The sequence below is a fragment of the Sceloporus undulatus genome, chromosome 3 (genome assembly GCF_019175285.1).
Source record: "Sceloporus undulatus isolate JIND9_A2432 ecotype Alabama chromosome 3, SceUnd_v1.1, whole genome shotgun sequence".
In the NCBI taxonomy this organism is placed as follows: Eukaryota; Metazoa; Chordata; class Lepidosauria; order Squamata; family Phrynosomatidae; genus Sceloporus; species Sceloporus undulatus.
In genome coordinates, this window is record NC_056524.1 from 199,819,385 (window position 1) to 199,836,709 (window position 17,325).

The 17,325-nt window shown below is 40.3% G+C and overlaps 1 protein-coding gene across 1 annotated transcript in view; it reads right to left on the bottom strand.

Moving 5' to 3' along the window:
* Nucleotides 1-14,441: 14,441 nt before the first annotated feature.
* Nucleotides 14,442-17,325, bottom strand: part of ATRNL1 (attractin like 1) — a 693,411-nt gene continuing 690,527 nt past the window's right edge. The window contains exon 29 of the mRNA XM_042457618.1: nt 14,442-17,197. Coding sequence (XP_042313552.1) covers nt 17,073-17,197 — 125 coding nt within the window. The 3' untranslated portion in view covers nt 14,442-17,072. The remainder of the gene's footprint in view (nt 17,198-17,325) is intronic.

Genomic DNA, 17,325 nt, shown 5'->3' on the forward strand with positions numbered 1-17,325 from the left:
CAACTGAAATAAACTCAGGACAAAGCCGGAGAATGAGAGGAGGAGAGAGAAACTGGGACATTTTAAAAGCAGCTGAAAAAGTGAGACAATAGAGAATTATTTGGCACTGTTGCTGACAAATTGAGACCATTCGAGGGTAATGGAGTATGTATATGAGGTGATGCTGTGACATACATATGAGAAACAGCCCATGTTACAAGTCTGTACTGGTTCCCCCCAAATGATTCTCAGGCCTTGGGACTCACTCTTCTACCACTTCAGTTTCCAATGATTGCTACTTCACAGTATTTAATACACACATACACACACACACGTGCACACACACTTCAAGTCTCGACATTATCTTTCCTTCCTGCATGAAAAGTGTAAATGCAACACTTCCTATAAAAGGGAAATTTCTAAAGGTGGGGCTGCAATGCAGTGCACCTTCTTCCACTGTTTATATGGGAGTTATAAGTTGGATACCCTAAAGTATTCACATTGCCCTTACAGTATTGAGTTTTTGCTGAAATCTAAATGTTTTAAAGATAATGGGTGCTGGCCTTCAACTTAAATAGCGCTTGATGGTAAATCACTCAAGCAGGCATCTCTAGAGAGTAAGAACTGCTGATGTATACTTGTACAACACAAAATAAAACACATTTTTCTCACTTCTATAAACTTCTAAATAACTCTCAGAAAAATGCTTAGCTCACCTAACCTGATGACACCTTTTTTCATTCTGTCTAAATGCAGGGTATAGGAAAAATTACATTTGGGATTAGATGCTCAGTCAACTGGGAGATGTTGGGGGTTGTAGTCCAATCAACAAGAGTACTACGCTTAATTCTGCAATAAATACAGGAACACATTCACATGCAAAGGGATTTTACTTGGGTTACAGTTGATCCTTTTTCATTTACTATATTGTGAGGCCTGATTCACTATATAATTATGAACAGAAGTCACTGGGGGCTAATTCTGTGGTGACTTTGGCCTACTATTTTCACTCTCGAGTGGCTTTTGAATGAACCACACAGTTAACCATGACCAGAAAAATAATTACTTCTGGATGTAGATATCTTTGTCCAGTGCAGTTTTAGTGTAAATTATGCATTGTACTATTTAGATTTATAAACAGGGCAACCACTGGCTGAAGTACATAAAATGAGAAACCCCATTCTCCTAAGTTGTGTGACTAAAAGTTAGAAATGAACGAAAAATTCAGTAGCCTAATAAAACAGCATTATGATCAAAATAACATTTCCAGGGGATCTGCACTATGAATTAATTTTACCCCATTATACAGTGCATGTGTGTTCTTTTGATAGATGTGGCTGAGCTATAGTGAAAGTTCAATAGGTAACCTAATGAATGAGGTCACAGCAATTGTGTGGCACTGAGTAGGCAAGGATTTATTATTTCCCAGAAGATGTCTGGGTTAGGGGGAGTCCTCATCTTAAAATACTATTTCCAGAATGGCACATTTATTACCCATTGTATCTAGGGATAAATTAGCATTGCTATGATCAGATTTATTACTTAACCTATAGCCAAAGCTCAGGGTGAATGACAATACTATTCATTCATTCTTGAACAGCCTAGTAAGGTAGATTGCAGAGCTTGAAAATGTTACAGCTCCCAGAATCTTTCAGCCAGTAGCCCAAATAATAGAATCATAGAGTTGGAAGAGACCACAAGGGCCATCCAGTCCAATTCCCTACCATGCAGGAACTCTCAATCAAAGCATCCCTGACAGATGGCCATCCAGCCTCTGTTTAAAGACCTTCAAAGAAGGAGACTCTATCACACTCCAAAGGAGTGTGTTTCACTGTTGAACAGTTATTACTGTCAGGAAGTTCCTCCTAATGTTGAGGCAGAATCTCTTTTTCTGTAGCTTGCATCCATTGCTCTGGACCCTATTCTCTGGAGCAGCAGAAAAGAATCTTGCTCCATTCTTAATATCACATCTCTTCAAATATTTAAACACGGCTATCATATTGCCTCTTAACCTTCTCTTCTCCAGTCTAAACATACTTAGTTCCCTAAGTCTATCCTCATAGGGCATGGTTTCTAGAATCTTCACCATTTTGGTTGTCCTCCTCCGAACACTTTCCAGCTTCTCAACATCCTTTTTGAATTGTGATGCCCAGAACTTGACACAGTATTCAAGGTGAGGCCTGACCAAGGCGAAATTGTGTGGCACTATTGCTTCCCATGATCTAGACACTATAGAGTGTGCCTGTGTCATACGCGGCTGTGTCCTACATGGCTTCCAGCTTATGCTGGAAGCAGCGCCAGAGCAGCCGTGCCCTGGAAAGAGTAATGGACATGCGGCTGTGGGACGTGTGCGCCACCGCTAGCATGAGCACCATTGGCTTTAATGGGGCTCGAGCATATGTGGACTTTTCCTTATGTGGGGGGTGGGTGGGTCTGGAAAGGATCCCCCGCGTAAGGGAAGGGAGCACTGTACTTTTGTTGATGCTGCCTAGAATCATATTGGCCTTTTTAGCTGCCACATCACATTTTGACTCATGTTCAAGTTGTAGTCTACTAGGACTCCTAGATCCCTTTCACAGGTAGTCTCATTAAGCCAGGTGTCCCCCATCCTATATCTATGTATTTCATCCCCCCACCCCCCCATAAGTGCAGTACCTTACATTTCTCTGTGTTGAAATACATTTTGTTAGCTTTGGCCCAACTTTCTAATCCATTAATGTCATTTGGAATTTTGATACTAACCTTTGGGGTATTACCTGTTCCTCCTAATTTGGTGTTATTTGCAAATTTGATATGCATGTCCCCTATTCTTTCATCTAAGTCATTAATAAAGATGTTGAATAGCACTGGGCCAAGGACAGAGCCTTGTGGGACCCCACTGGTCACTTCTCCCCAAGATGAATGGGAGCCATTGCTGAGCACGCTTTGGGTTCGGCCAGTCAACCATTTATAAATCCATTTAACAGTTGCATTGTCTAACCTACATTTTACTAGCTGTTTGCAAGAATGTCATGGAGGACTTTGTCAAAGACTTACCGAAATCAAGATATACAATATCCACAGCACTACCTTCATCTAACAAGCTGGTAATTTTATTGAGAGACCGAAAGAGAGAGAGAGAGAAGATTTGTCTGACTAGTTTCTCTGAAATCCATGCTGACTTTTTGTGATTCTGGCATTGCCTTTTAGATGTTCACAGATTCTCTGTTTAATGATCTGCTCTAGAATCTTTCCTGGTATTGATGTCAGACTAACTGGACGATAATTGTTGGGATCCTCTTTTCCCCCCTTTTTGAAGATGGGCACAACGTTTGCCCTGTTCCAGTCTGCGGGGACTTTTCCTGTTCTCCAGGAGTTTTCAAAGATTATTGCCAATGGCTCCGATATTACATTTGCCAGTTCTTTTAATACTCTTTGATTTAGTTCATCCATTCCCAGCGACTTAAATTCATTTAGATTAACCAGGTATTACTGTACTACCTATTTGCTTATTCTGTGCTTCATTTCCCCTATTCTGTCCTCTGCTCCATTTTCCTCAGGGTGAGCACCCTTTGCCTTTTCTGAGAAGACTGAGGCAAAGAAAGTGTTGCGTAATTCTGCCTTTTCTCTGTCCTCTGTTAGCATTTTGTCATCTTCTCCACACAGTGGCCCTACCATTTCCTTCTTCGTTGTGCTGTGAAAATATTAAAAAAAAAAAAAGCCCTTTTTATTGTTCCTAACGTCTCTAGCAAACCTGACCTCATTCTGTGCCTTAGCTTTTCTAACTTTGCCCCTACACATGATCGCTATTTGAATTCTTCTTTGGTGATTTCTCCCTTTTTCCATTTCTTATACATGCTTGTTTAGTCATCCGCCCTGGTTTCTTGAGACACCTCTCATTTTTCCTCCTCATTAGAATAGTTTGAAATTGTTCCTTCAATATCTCCCTTTTCAGAAACTCCCATCCATCCTGAACTCCTTCTCTTTTAGTATTCCTGACCATGGGATCACTCCTAGTATTTCCCTAAGTTTACTAAAATCAGCTCTCCTAAAGTCTAGAATGTGTGTCTGACTATGCCTGGCTTCTCCTTTCCACTGTATAACAAATTCCAGGAGAACCAAAGAGAAGGAAGGACAGATGGACAGAAGGAAACATTTCTAGACTGGTAGATTGCTGTCATTTTCTGTTATATACATGGGAAAGTAATGAACAGGTATCTAGATAAGCCTGAAATGAGATTTTGTTGTTAAGTGCCATCAGGTCAACTTTGATTCACAGAGACCCCATGGATGAGAGACCTCGGGATTACGTTATCATTAACACCCTTTTCAGGTCTTGCAAATTTAGAACTGTGGCTACCTTGATTGAGTATATCCTCTTGGAATACTGTCTTTCGCTTTTGCTACTGCCTTCTATTTTACCAACCATTATCATATTTTCTAGTGAGTCATGTCTTCTTTTTTGCCGTCCATATTATCCAAAGAACTCTTCTCCAGCCCTACATCCCAAATGTGTTCTCTTCCTATCCGCTTTCTTCACTGCCCAGTTTTCAGAACCATACATAGAAAGGGAAAATACGATGGCATGGAGAACCCTAACAATGTTATATCTTTACACTTGAGGATCTTGTCTAGTTCCTTCATAACAGGTCTTCCAAGTTCTAGACTTCTTCTGGTTTCTTGACTACAGTCTGTATTCTGATTAATGAGTTCAATGGCAAATTTTGACCTCAGATTTTCAAAGCCCTCCTCCATTTCTGGAATAGCTCTGTCACTGGTTCTCTTGGCTACAGAATTCTAGGAGCTGTGGTCCATAATAGTAGTTCTGGTTATATGTGAACAACAATTTCAGAAGTCTCTGCCCTATAGAGATGGACAGAATGTGGCTGCTTTGCATAGACTATATGGAAGCAACACAAAATAGTTCAAGAACAATGTGAAAATTTGAGATTATAAAATCATAAAATTGTTAGTTGAGAGATACTCTAAGGGTCATCTAATCAATGTCCCTGCTAATGTAGCAACCTACAGCTTAAAAAATCCTTCATAGATGGCCATACAATCCCTGTTTAAAAGCCTCAAATGAAGGAGATTCTACCAGATAATCCAATCCACTGCTGGACTGCTTCTTATTTGCAAATTAGCTTGCCTCAGATGCTGCTGCAAATAACCACACATAACAACAAGTTTGGAAGAAAGGCCACAATTTTATTAGCAAGCAATTGGTAAGGGTTGGCACCAAGCATGAGGTCAGGATCTGCGAAATCAAACAACCCCACGTTTGTCTGATTATCCAAAAACCTGGCACCCACCAGGCACTTGGGATGACCTAGGGGCTAAGGAACACAACTTGACCGCAAAACATGCCATGCGTTTACATATTCACTAAGCCCCTAGTCACCGGGAGGCGCTCCCGCATTATGGCCCCCGCAATGACCATACGCCTGCCCTATTCGCCCCCGGGTACCTATTGACTCCCAACCAGAGCTCCATAGTCCTGGTACCACACCGTGCAGATCCTAGCCTATGCTGCCGCCCCAAGTTGTGACAAAAAACCCACAAAACAGCGGTGGGTGGGTGGGGGAAGCTGCTCCTGTCTTCCTCCCTTCCTAGCTTGGCTCCGCACTGTGTGAAGCCAAGCGTCGACTGGGGGACGGGGCCTGCAGCATGGCCTTATATAGGCCTAAGCCCCGCCCCCCACAACGTGTGCTGCGGAACTCCTCCTCCAAGGCAGCCCAACCAATGGGCTGCCCTGGTGGACCGGAAGCTCCGCACCACTGAGCCCGACTCCCAGAGTGTCGTGGGGCGGAAGGACCACCCATTCCACCCCGCGCACCAATAGGGAGCCGGGGCAAGCCCCAGTGCATACTGGGGCTTGTAGTTTTTGCCACCTCTAGCGGCAAAACGGTCTGCCCAGCTAGCAGGCGACCATTTTTTCTTGTAATTTGACCCCATTGGCTCTCATTTTTACTCTGTGCAATAACAGAAAACAAGTTGCTCTAACTTCCTTATGACACCCTTTCAGATATTTGAAGCTGTGTTTCAATATCACCTTTTTTATGTTATATATGTCCAACACCCATTATCTGGTCCTTATGGGACTTGGTTTTTCAGAACACTTGGTATGGTGCTTGACTCCTCTGGGCATGTTTTATCTTAATAATCATCTTCTTACATTGTAGTGCCCAGAACTGGACACAATTTTTCAGGTAAATGCTAATCAAACCAGAATAGGGTGGTACTATTATTCCCTTGGTTTGGAAACTATACTTCTGTTAATGCAGCCTAGAACTGCATTGACTTCTTTGCTGTTACATTACACTGTTGTCTGGAGAGCAGATTAATACATGGGAAGTTCGGGGGGGGGGATGATAAGGGGGTTTCTCAATAGTTGGGAAACTCCCAGTAAGGAGAACCCTGATGAGATGCACTTACATTAATGGAAATTAGGTATTTCCCCCAACAAAAATTCACAGTTTTACTGCTCCCTTGGCACAGCAAGGGAGAATGGAAACAAATGAGGACCATCTGTCTGTGTTTGACAGCTAGCATATATCCTGGGAAATGATGTTATTGTGCACCCAGCTATTAGAATACACCCTGAAGATCCTTGGCTTCTTATCCCCATTCCCCCTAAGCTAGTGTTTGGGGCCAGGGGGAAAAAGACACGTCTTTGCAGAGACAGGGAATTTTCTCCTTCCTAGGAGGTTTTCTTGAAAAACTGCAGTTTTTTGAAACTGTATAAACTATTTGACAGTGGAATTCACTGCCTTAGGGTTAGGGTAGTGGATTCTCTTTCTTTGGAGGTTGGATGGACATTTTTCAGGAGTTGCTGCAGTTGTGTATTCCATCATGGGTGGGGATTGGACTACAGTGAGCCCTCCATTTTTGCAGGGGAACCGTTCTGGACCCCCTCCTGCCATGTAAATGGAAACTTGCAGATATTCAAGCCCCATAGGCTTGAAAGGGAGAGTATGCCCATGAGTGGCACCCCTTTTTAATCCCTCTGTTTGCTCCTTGCAAGTAAGTGAGGGTCGTGGATCTGAAGTCTGTGAAAACAGAGGGGCAACTGTAGATGGAGGTTGGAGTAGATGGCCTTTGCATTCCCTTGCAATGTCAAGATTCTATGATTCAGTGTTTTTATAGTGGGAAGAAAATTGTGCAGGAATGAATTTAATATAAATTTACATCCATGTAGTTGACTCATGTTTATCTTGTCCTTTCCACATATACTGTTGCTGTTTTTCTTGCATTCCATTTTATTGATTTTATTTTACTTGTTTTCTGGTTGGGCACTCCTCCATACAGCCATTCAGTAGCCAGGGGACATTCATTAGCAGAGGACAAGGGGCAGCCAGGTAGCATGTGTGATTTTTCTTATCTGTAGGTCCCCCTGGAACCAAAACTCTGCGGATGAGAAGGGTGTGCTCTATTTTGTTTTCACTACTTTGAATGAAGCCCCATATTGATTAGGTGACTATTGAATATGGATACTACCAGTTATTTGCTTGCCCTATTCATAGTATTTATAGAAACAGGAAAGAATAAAGGAATTTAAAACTGAGCCTAATTCCAATTTTTCACCCCACCTAGAGCAGCCTTAGTGAATCAATGGGAACTTGGCAAATCAACATTTAGATATGTTCTATTGATTAGGGTCTACTCTAGTTTAGACTAGTAATTAGATTTAAGACATAACTGGCAGAATACTAATCTAGATTCTGACAACTAATTCTGATGATTAAACAAGTTGGATTCATACCCTGACTTCCTTGAGAGCTCAATTAATTGAATGCAGCAGTCCAAATTCATGTGAATACTGATGAATGAAAATTGATTCTAGAAACTAATTGGTTAACCAGAAATCTGGCTTGTTTCAGAAATTGTAAGTTTTAGTTTTATACTCATGAGCATATAGCTGAAAAATAATTTTAAAACTAAAACTTAATTTCTGTTAGCTTTTTACAATCATTTTATTATGGATGTTATCCTGTTAGTGACTTACCCAAGCATAACTCCAGTTTACACTGTTGTAACACACTTTTTTTTGGTCATTGTGGAGGTCAGAACCAGGTAGTAGCCGGGTAACAACCCCAGTCCACCCAACTCACCTTTCAGCCTCTCCAACATGACCATTTCCATGCTGTTGGAAAGTGTGTGTGTGGGATCAGTGGTGATGTATCCAGCTATTTTCATTTAGTTGGACATGCTGGAAGGACATCTTCTGCATGGACCTCCCAGGGACCTCCAGAAGTCCATGTAGATGCCTGATACATCACATCCTATTACTTCCCTGTTGATCCCCCAATTCGCCATCAACATAGAAATGTTGAAGGTAGGGATGCCTTGCTTAAAAGGTAGGATTCAGATGGTAGTAATGGGAGATGTAGTTACAGAGATATACAAAACACATTAAAGACCAATAAAATAAGTTCTGGCAACTAACCTATGGGTATAATACTCCTTGTTTTCATAGAATCATAGAATCGTAGAGTTGGAAAAGACCACAAGGGCCATCCAGTCCAACCCCTTACCATGCAGGAACTCTCAATCAAAGTACACCCGACAGATGGCCATCCAGCCTCTGCTTAAAGACCTCTAAGGAAGGAGACTCCACTACACTCCGAGGGAGTGTGTTCCACTGTCAAACAGCCCTTACTGTCAGTTCCTCCTAATGTTTTGTTTGCAGTTGAATGGACATCAGCAGTTGCCAGACAACTGCAACCAGTTGAATTGCCCAGTAGTTTTTATTGAAGAAAACCTCATTGCCACAGCTTACTTCATCTTGTCATGGCCTTTCATGGCATAACATATGCAGGTTGATGGATTCTCTGGCTTGAAACAGAACGAAAGTGACATAAATCCCAGGGCCACCTGAATCTAGTTTAATTGGACTGACTCAAGAATGCGGAATAAAATATATCTGGTAATTTGAGAGCAGCTGGGATGGGGAGGGGGAAATGGAATAGAACAACATTGCCATATTACTGGATGAACAGACTGAAGCAACTCACACATCACCCTGTCATTTTATGCCATGGTAATAAATCCTGGGAAATTCCTACCTCCTCATTAGTTGTAGAACCATGAGTAAATTAAAACCCCACAGGTATGTGCTAAAATTATAGGAATTAATCCACTCTCTTACTTCATTTAACCACTTTAATTTTGTAGGATATAATGGTTAAAGACTTAATTAACCCAACTGAAATTATCTTGTGTGTATATCTCTAAATTGACTTTCTGTATAATCGGGATTTGTGTTAAAATGCATTTTGATTAATAGCATACAGCTTGTTGCTGGTCTTCTAGCAACATAGAACCACTAGTTCATGGATACTGCATTTCATGGCACTCAAAACAGCAGTATTTTGTATCAGAAAAGTATGCTTTAATTGTGGGGGCTAACTTTTCTTCCTTTGAATTACAATTCCTACAGTTCCCTCTGGCCATGCTGCCTCTGGTAGTTTCTGCTGTGTCTAGTCATGGCCATACCGCCAAACATTGATGTCACCGTTGATGAACTCTTCGATGTATTTTCCATTTTAACAGTTTTTCTATTTTTTCTAATTTTTTATTTAATTTTTATGCAAAGAGATCACAATGAAAGAAAGAAGTTGATAGCATGAACTTTTGTAAACTTGAGCCTATTTCCTCAGATGCATGCTTAATTTAATTATATATTCTTATTTGTATTATTTCTGTTGTGTCGTTAATATTAAAGAGGCCTACTATATTGCCCTGGATTACTCCTGGAACTCTTTATACAAAGGAAATGCATAGAGATGTCTTATATTATGTAAGATCAATCATTCATCTAGCTCTGTATTCTCTGCATTGAACAGTGTTTCCCTGACATACCAGGGATACAGCTTTGCATGTTGAATCAGAGGAGAGCTTTCCAGAAAGGTGTCATTGTCATCTTCCCATGAACCTCTGCAAGGTTTACATGCTTGGGAAGGTGCCCAGGGAGAACAGCCAATCCAGGATTGTAAAGAGGAGGGCCTGGAGTAAGCCTGTTAGTAGGCTTCACTCCAATCTGCTTCCCAGGTATACCTCAAGCTGCATGTCAGGTCATTCAGTGCCTGGATCCAGCCAAGCCTCTTCAGTTGTTGTGTGCCTTTAAGTCATTTTTGACTTATGGCAACCCTTAGGCGAACTGAAACTGAGAACATGTGACTTGCCCATGGTCACCAAGTCAGTTTCATGGCCAAGCAAGAATTGAACCCTGGGCTCTAGAGTCATCGTCTAACACTTAGCTACAATCAACAAAGGTTGTGCCTTGTTTGTTCCAACAATGGTTGCAGTGCGTATTATTGGGGGAAGCTCCTCCCATGTGCCTCTGATCCAACAAACATACCAGTTGTCTTGACTGTCATATTGTTTAATCTGTGGGTTGCAGTGGCTTTGGATGCGTCTGGGTAGAGTCAGGAAGTTCGTGCTTCTGTTCTTGCTTAAGAGAAACAAGAAAGTTCTTGTGTAGCTTTGTTTCTTGTATGCCCTCTGAGCCTTCCATGACATGGTGCAAGAGGCCATGTTTGAAATTCAAAGATTCCTAGCAAGGCCAATTTAAAGAAAAAAAAGTCACAGGCTGCACTCTTCACCTGATTTTATGCTAGTTTAAGCAGGGTGATACAAGTAGGGTTGCCATAATAAAGTTGGAGTGGACTCTTGTACTTTTAATGGTTGTGTAGAAGAGAGAATTTCAGCAGGTGTCACAGAACCAAATAACAAGCAAAACCTACTGAAATTCCTTCTCCATTACCGTTAAAAGTTCAGGAGCCCTCTCTTCACTCTGGTTACCCTATACAAAAGTGGAATTACTTTTAACAACTGTACATAGGGAGGTGTCCAATACCACCTTATGCAACAGTTCTAGGAGGCAACACCATTGCTGCTGAATAGCACCTTAATAGAATTCCATTTTCCAAAGGCCACTTCTTGTTTTGGGTGTGCATCAGGAAAGTTCCCTCATGCTTCTGTCTGTCTTAGCACCTTAATCTACCTTCCAGATCTCAATAAATTACACTCTGGTCCTTAATGTAAGTGCATTGGTGGAACTTTACACTCTGCCTGCTTCAAATAGGAACTCAGCCATTGATCCCTGCTTCAGAAGCCTTAAATTTTAATTCTGCAGCAATGTCTGGACAGAAGAATTTACTTGCTTTCACGCTGCTCCACAGGAGGCAGGAAGTATCCAAGTGAGCTTCTTTCTTGATACCATGAGCTGCCAGCAGGGTTTTAGAAGTATTTACCTTTGCTGAAGACAGCTTCATAAGCACAGTTATGAGATAGGGAGAAGAAACGTGACAAACCTCACCTATTCCTGCAGTAGCTCCAGCATTTGTGTGAAGGTTTATTTTCTGAAGATTGGCTTTATTTGTTCTTACTACACACACACATACATACACACACAGAGTGAGTCATGAATCTGAGTATTTCAAAAAGGCTATATGCTTTCATCTTTTTGTGAGACATCATATTAGTGCTGCTGGGTTTTGGCAGTAAGGAAGGTGATGGTGATCCATAGTGGGCCAAGTTGCCATTTGTATTAATTATATTGCTGATTCCACTTAAATGGGGAGGAGAAAGTAAAGATCTATCCATGGCTAATATAAATATTCATGAATGTCTCAATTACAATGAAAACAATGAAGTAAACTGAAACATTGCACAGATTATTTAGAAATATAAACCTAATAATTGTGAATGGGACTGTAGGCATCATTGTTTTCCTCCCCCCCCCCCCTTTTTTTTAATGTCTTTGTAGAGGGGGTCTGAAGTGATCATTCTAGAAATTAAATCAGGATATAATGTATACTGTATAATGATAATATTGATAATCTAGCAGCATAGTTGAGTTGATGCTGTGGCGAGATTAACGCAATACCATTTCAGGCAATGTCAGAGAGGGAAAACCCCTTTTCTTTATGAGGAACTGTCATGACATAATGGAGGACGTATAACAGTCTACTTTATATAAATGTTGTATAATACTGTTGTTGAATGGCTATTACATACACATCCCCCATAACATCAGGAGGCCATGCTCACACTGGGCATGGTTAATCAGGCAGTTACTGCATATTGGCATTAAAAAGAATGTACTGCCATTAGTCAAATTCCAAAACACATATTGTGGCAATAGATTTAATTCAGCCAAACAAAAAGGTAGACAATTGTTTCCAATCATTTGATATATTCCGATTTCTTTATCAAGCAAATTTTTGCAAAATTAGACAAGGATAGTTAAATCAAGAAAGACATGGCCCAATACCCAATGCTGGCACTAGGTATACACAACTCCTAGTTGGAAAGTGGTTCTGCATTTCCAAAGTTAGTGCAAGCAGGTCTTGCTATTCACCTATGTGAAAGCAGAGGCTGGGAAATCCAGTTTATATGCTACCTAGACCCATTCTCCTTCTGATCCAAAATAACTACTTATTGGACCACAGGAGTTCCTGGAAGGTCACAGTCACCTCTTCAGGTAGAACTAGGTGCAGCAACAACCTGCTACAGCACTATTTCAAGGACTCTTTACTCTCTCTCTCTCTGTGCTCATGCCTCCACATAATCTCTGCCCTTATTTCTAAACCACATTGTCTTCATATTGTTATTTTGAGATTGAATGGGGAGGGAGTGTTTGCACTGGAGACTCACAAATGAGGGGGTTGGGTGATTTCATGCTCTTAGGTTTCAACTAGAGTTGCTTCTGAGTTAGCTAGATGGGGAAAAGTAATAATGTTGACAATAATGTTAATGTTATATTGTATTACTATATGATTAAAGGCGGTCATATCAGTATTGTCTCTGCCTCCACTCTGCCAGCACTCAGAGGTTACTCCCATTGGTGACTGCCAAGGATATATTTTCTTTTCCTGTACACAGTGATTACCTCAGAGGCTGATAGCAATTGCTGGCAGTGGACCGCCTTGCCGACCTTCACATCTGCCTCTGTAATATTGGGAGAAAGCCAGGATAATATTAACATTTTCTGAAGATATACTGGCATAGCTGCTGATATATCACAACGTAAGCTTATAGCTCTTACAATAGCACATCTTCCAATCGGTCTGTTTATGTGTGACACTAACATTTCAAAAATGCATTCAACATTTTTTCGAATTGGCACAAAGAGTTTGAGACTTCTGAAAGAGAAAAGGGGGAATGCATGATGAGATCAGTTTAATTAAAAGGAGAATATAGTGATGTTGATATAGAAAAGTCAGATCGGTTCCTTTCTCTGCCATAAATCATAGCCAAAACCTTGATGAGATCTGATGCTACGGAAAGTTTCCTATTGACTCCAATGAATGAGAGATGGATCCCTTGAACTCAAGGAGGATGCTTCATTTGATACAGGAAGCTAGCAAAGTTAGAATGGGCAAAGGAAAATAATCCTGCCCATCCCTTACAGGAGGACATTGGAGGATATAGGCCAAAACCTAATGGGTTGGTTAGCTAAGATGGATGAGATTAATCTTCAGCTCTTCAGTACATTAATGAAAATAAACTAAATTTGGAGGTTGCCATAACACATTTGGACGGTGTCCTAAGGCACAGCAATTTTGGTCAGCTTCCATGTCAGATGCATTGATACAGAAAAAGAGCTGTTGTATCATAGCTTTCATTCGCTCTCATCCATCAGTATATAACAATACTGGGTACATCAGAGGCAGTTAGAAGATAAAAGAAAAGTGAAGATTGGGTTAGGGGTATAGCTTTGGAAGATGGGTGACGACAAAAAGAGGGCATTGCCCCCCAAATAAAAATTCTGTATCCCCAAATGGAATTTTCAACAAGTTCCCAATAGTAATTTAAAATTTCAGTCAAGCATTTAGATGTAGAGTTTTTGTTGTGCTTCTTGTTCTTGTTGTCTGCCTTCAAGACATTTCTAATTTATGGTGACCGTAAGACCAACCTATCATGTGGTTTTCTTTGCAAGGTTTGTTCAGAAAAGGTTTGCCTTTGTCTTCCTCTGAGGCTGAGAGAATGTGACATGCACAAGTTTACTCAAACTGCTACCACACTACACAAATAAAGCAATCTGACACCACTTTAATAGACAAGACTGAATGCTATGGAATTCTGGGTTTATAGTTTTGTGGGGCACCAGAGCTCTCTGACAGGGAAGGCTAAATAGCTCACAACACTTCAGATCTCAGAATTACATAGTTTTGAGTCAGGGCAGTTCAAGTGGCATCAAACTACTTTTTTTCTGCAGTGTAGCAGCAGCCCCAGTGGGTTTCCCTGCCTGAGAGGGGGATTCAGATGCAAATTTGACTCAGAACAAGGATAAACAATAAGGTATATCTCACCATTTATTATTACTTTAAATGTCAACCCTATCTAAAAATTGTTATATGCCTGCTTCAAATTAAGGGCTATCAACTGTATAATCCATTGGAAATTGGACATGTCAATTAAGATATCTGTCTCATACCATTCAGTAACTCAAATAAGTCAAAGAGGAAATTAAGAAATTTTACAGCCAAGTCTTTTATTTCTCATTTGTCATTCTTCAAATAATCTTCTCACTGTTCATACATGCCAATCCTAATGACATTTGTTTCTTTAAGCAAATTAACATTACAATGACAGAAGGGTTTTCCTTTTTTTAAAAAAAGACCCTTATTGGACTTACAAAAGTTCATTAACCAAGAATTTCCAACTGGAATCCTTTTATTTTTGCCCTAATTCTGGAAGAACTTGAATAGACTTGCTGGCACATAAGTCTTTACAGAATGGGGCCCTTTGTTTTAGACAAGTAACAAAGTGAGGTAAGAACAGTCAACAAAAATCATCACACTGTGACAACATAACTTTAGCATAAGAATTAGTCTCCTTTTGAGATGTGAAAATATCCCAACAATCATGCCAGCACAATTTATCAATGTGCAACTAATCAAAAGAGTAGAGCAATCATGATAAAATGTCATGTAATGCTTTAGGATGAGAGGGAACTGGGTACTGTACAGCAGTTCCTTTTAATGTCTTTAATGTCCTTCTTTTTGTACATTCAGTCCTCATCCAAATGGAGTAGTCAAATGATATTACAAAAGAAATACTACCAACTCACAAACAGGGTGTTATTACTGCTACTGCACCACCTTGGCATGCAAGTAACTATGTAATAAAAGTGTAAACAGTGAAATGTCTTCCCCCTTCCTGAAATAAAATGAAAATAAAAATGCAGGTATAATAGTTTACATCATTTATATTTGTATAATTATCTTCCTTACCACAACTCCACCACAGGTAAGAGTTTATACCTCAGTGGATACCTCCCATGCTGGCAAATCTGCAAACTAAGATCTGCTGCTCTGCCCTTCATAGGACATTCTGGTAAGACTACTGGACTATGTAATCTGCCCATAACTAGATCTGAGTGCAGACCAGTCCCCCAACCCCCAAATTGTACACCTAAGTGTAAAAGAAGTGGCTTTAATGTCACTTCACTGTATTTAGTGTTTTCGGCATTTAAGGCCAGTGAGACAAACTATCACTGAGGTTAGCCTGCTGTTACCTTCTGCAAAAGTCTTCCTCACTAAATATAATCGGTTGGATCCAGGGATCCATGAATGGAGTTTCCCTCATGCTCAAAGGGCTATTTTGGAGGGGTAGGGAAAAATGAAAATCCTATCAATGAATAGTTGCTTTTGCTAGACTATAATTCTTGCAAATTACTTCTTCTGCAAATGGGAGGACTCTTCTCTCAGACAGAAAGGCTGCAATGCACACAGTTCTATCTAACGACAATAAAGTAGGGAAATGCTTGGTAGTTTGTTATTTTCTTTCAAATATTTAGACAATGATTTTCATTTAGCTTTTGGCTGCTATCTGGCAATTTGGTGACCCCAGTACAGAAAAGCCATTCCAAAAGCCCTGAGCAACAAAACTGCCTACAGACCATTGGAGAGTTTTAGAAAGGTTTGTGATTTAGGGTGCAGTGAATGTTTTAAGAGGAGAGATGAAAAACGATGAATGTTGAATTCTGTTGCTTGGAGGGGGAGGATTTTTAATAGCTGCGATAAAGGGGTCAGTGGTGGTCAGGGCAACATTCTTCTGCAATGATTTAAACACTGGAGACTGGGGCTACAGTTTGCTGCAAACTTAGGTATGCTTAGGTCTATTGAAATCAATGGCCTTCATCATCCTTAAATCTACACTTGACTTTGGCCTTCAATGTTATAGTAGTAACACAGAATCAAATGTGATATTGCACAGAATAAAGAGTCCTGAAATTTTGCAGACAGTCGATATAAAAAGAAAAAAGGAGTCTTGGCTGTTGGACAGGCTTTTCTACATTCAAATCAGCTCCGATAATGAGTTAGTTGGTTGGCATGGGAGACAGGCATGCACTCTTTCCTGTATTCCCCATCCTGAATTCTTATGAAGTAGAGCATTAAAGTCCACTTTTCATCCTGCTTCAACTTGGACTGCTGAAGGGTCCTTTGGAAGGCAGAAATTATTGATATGCATAAATCCAGATTTCTATTCATTGAAATATACATGTTCTGTTTTTTAAAATATTTCCCTCATTAAAATATAAGTTTTTGTTATATCTGCCTACCAACTAGTTTAAATTCTGCCTTCATATCTGGGCAATGATAATAATATTTATATCCCTAATAATGCCAGCTCCTGTTTTGTTTAAGTGTATGTTTCTTAATGCTGCTCAAGCTGAGAAACTGAAAAACCCATTACTTCTAGCAGTATAATGAGTTCTTTAAAAGTATTTTAATTTTCAGTGATATATTTCCTTCCACATTATAAAACAATGTACAGTCTTTCCCAAGGTTTCTTCCCCCTCCCCCCTTCCTGATATGGAGAACAAGAAATATGGAGAAATATTTGTCTACCATAATGGATTTCAGAATCTTTTCCTGAAGTCCATCCATTATATTCACATTTGCCCTTCAGAATGCCCTACTTTGGGGGCACAGTGGGAAGAAGGTGTTAATCCATCCAAGACTGGTACAGCTTACCATCATTCTTACTGCCATCCAGAGGTTGCCTCCATAAAAACTGAGGCTGTAGTTTAGCTTACCATGGAAGCTCTCTTAAAAAGAAAAACAAAACATTACAGAATATACAAATGCATTCATTTTATTTCAGACGCACGTCCCTTGACGCGTGGAAAGGTGATGCTTTCGATTTCTGACTCCCAAACTCTTATCTTTACACTCTGAGGGCTTCTGTTGTGAAATGTCTATCAGGGCACTTGCAATCGCCAGTCCTGGAAGAGAAAAAGAGAGAGAGGAAGAACAAATTAACGCCTTGCTGTTAACACCTTAGTTTTCTCTCTTCTTCCATGACCATTGTTCTTTTCTATTACAACTTTGTTTTCTGAATGAGGAAGGCTCA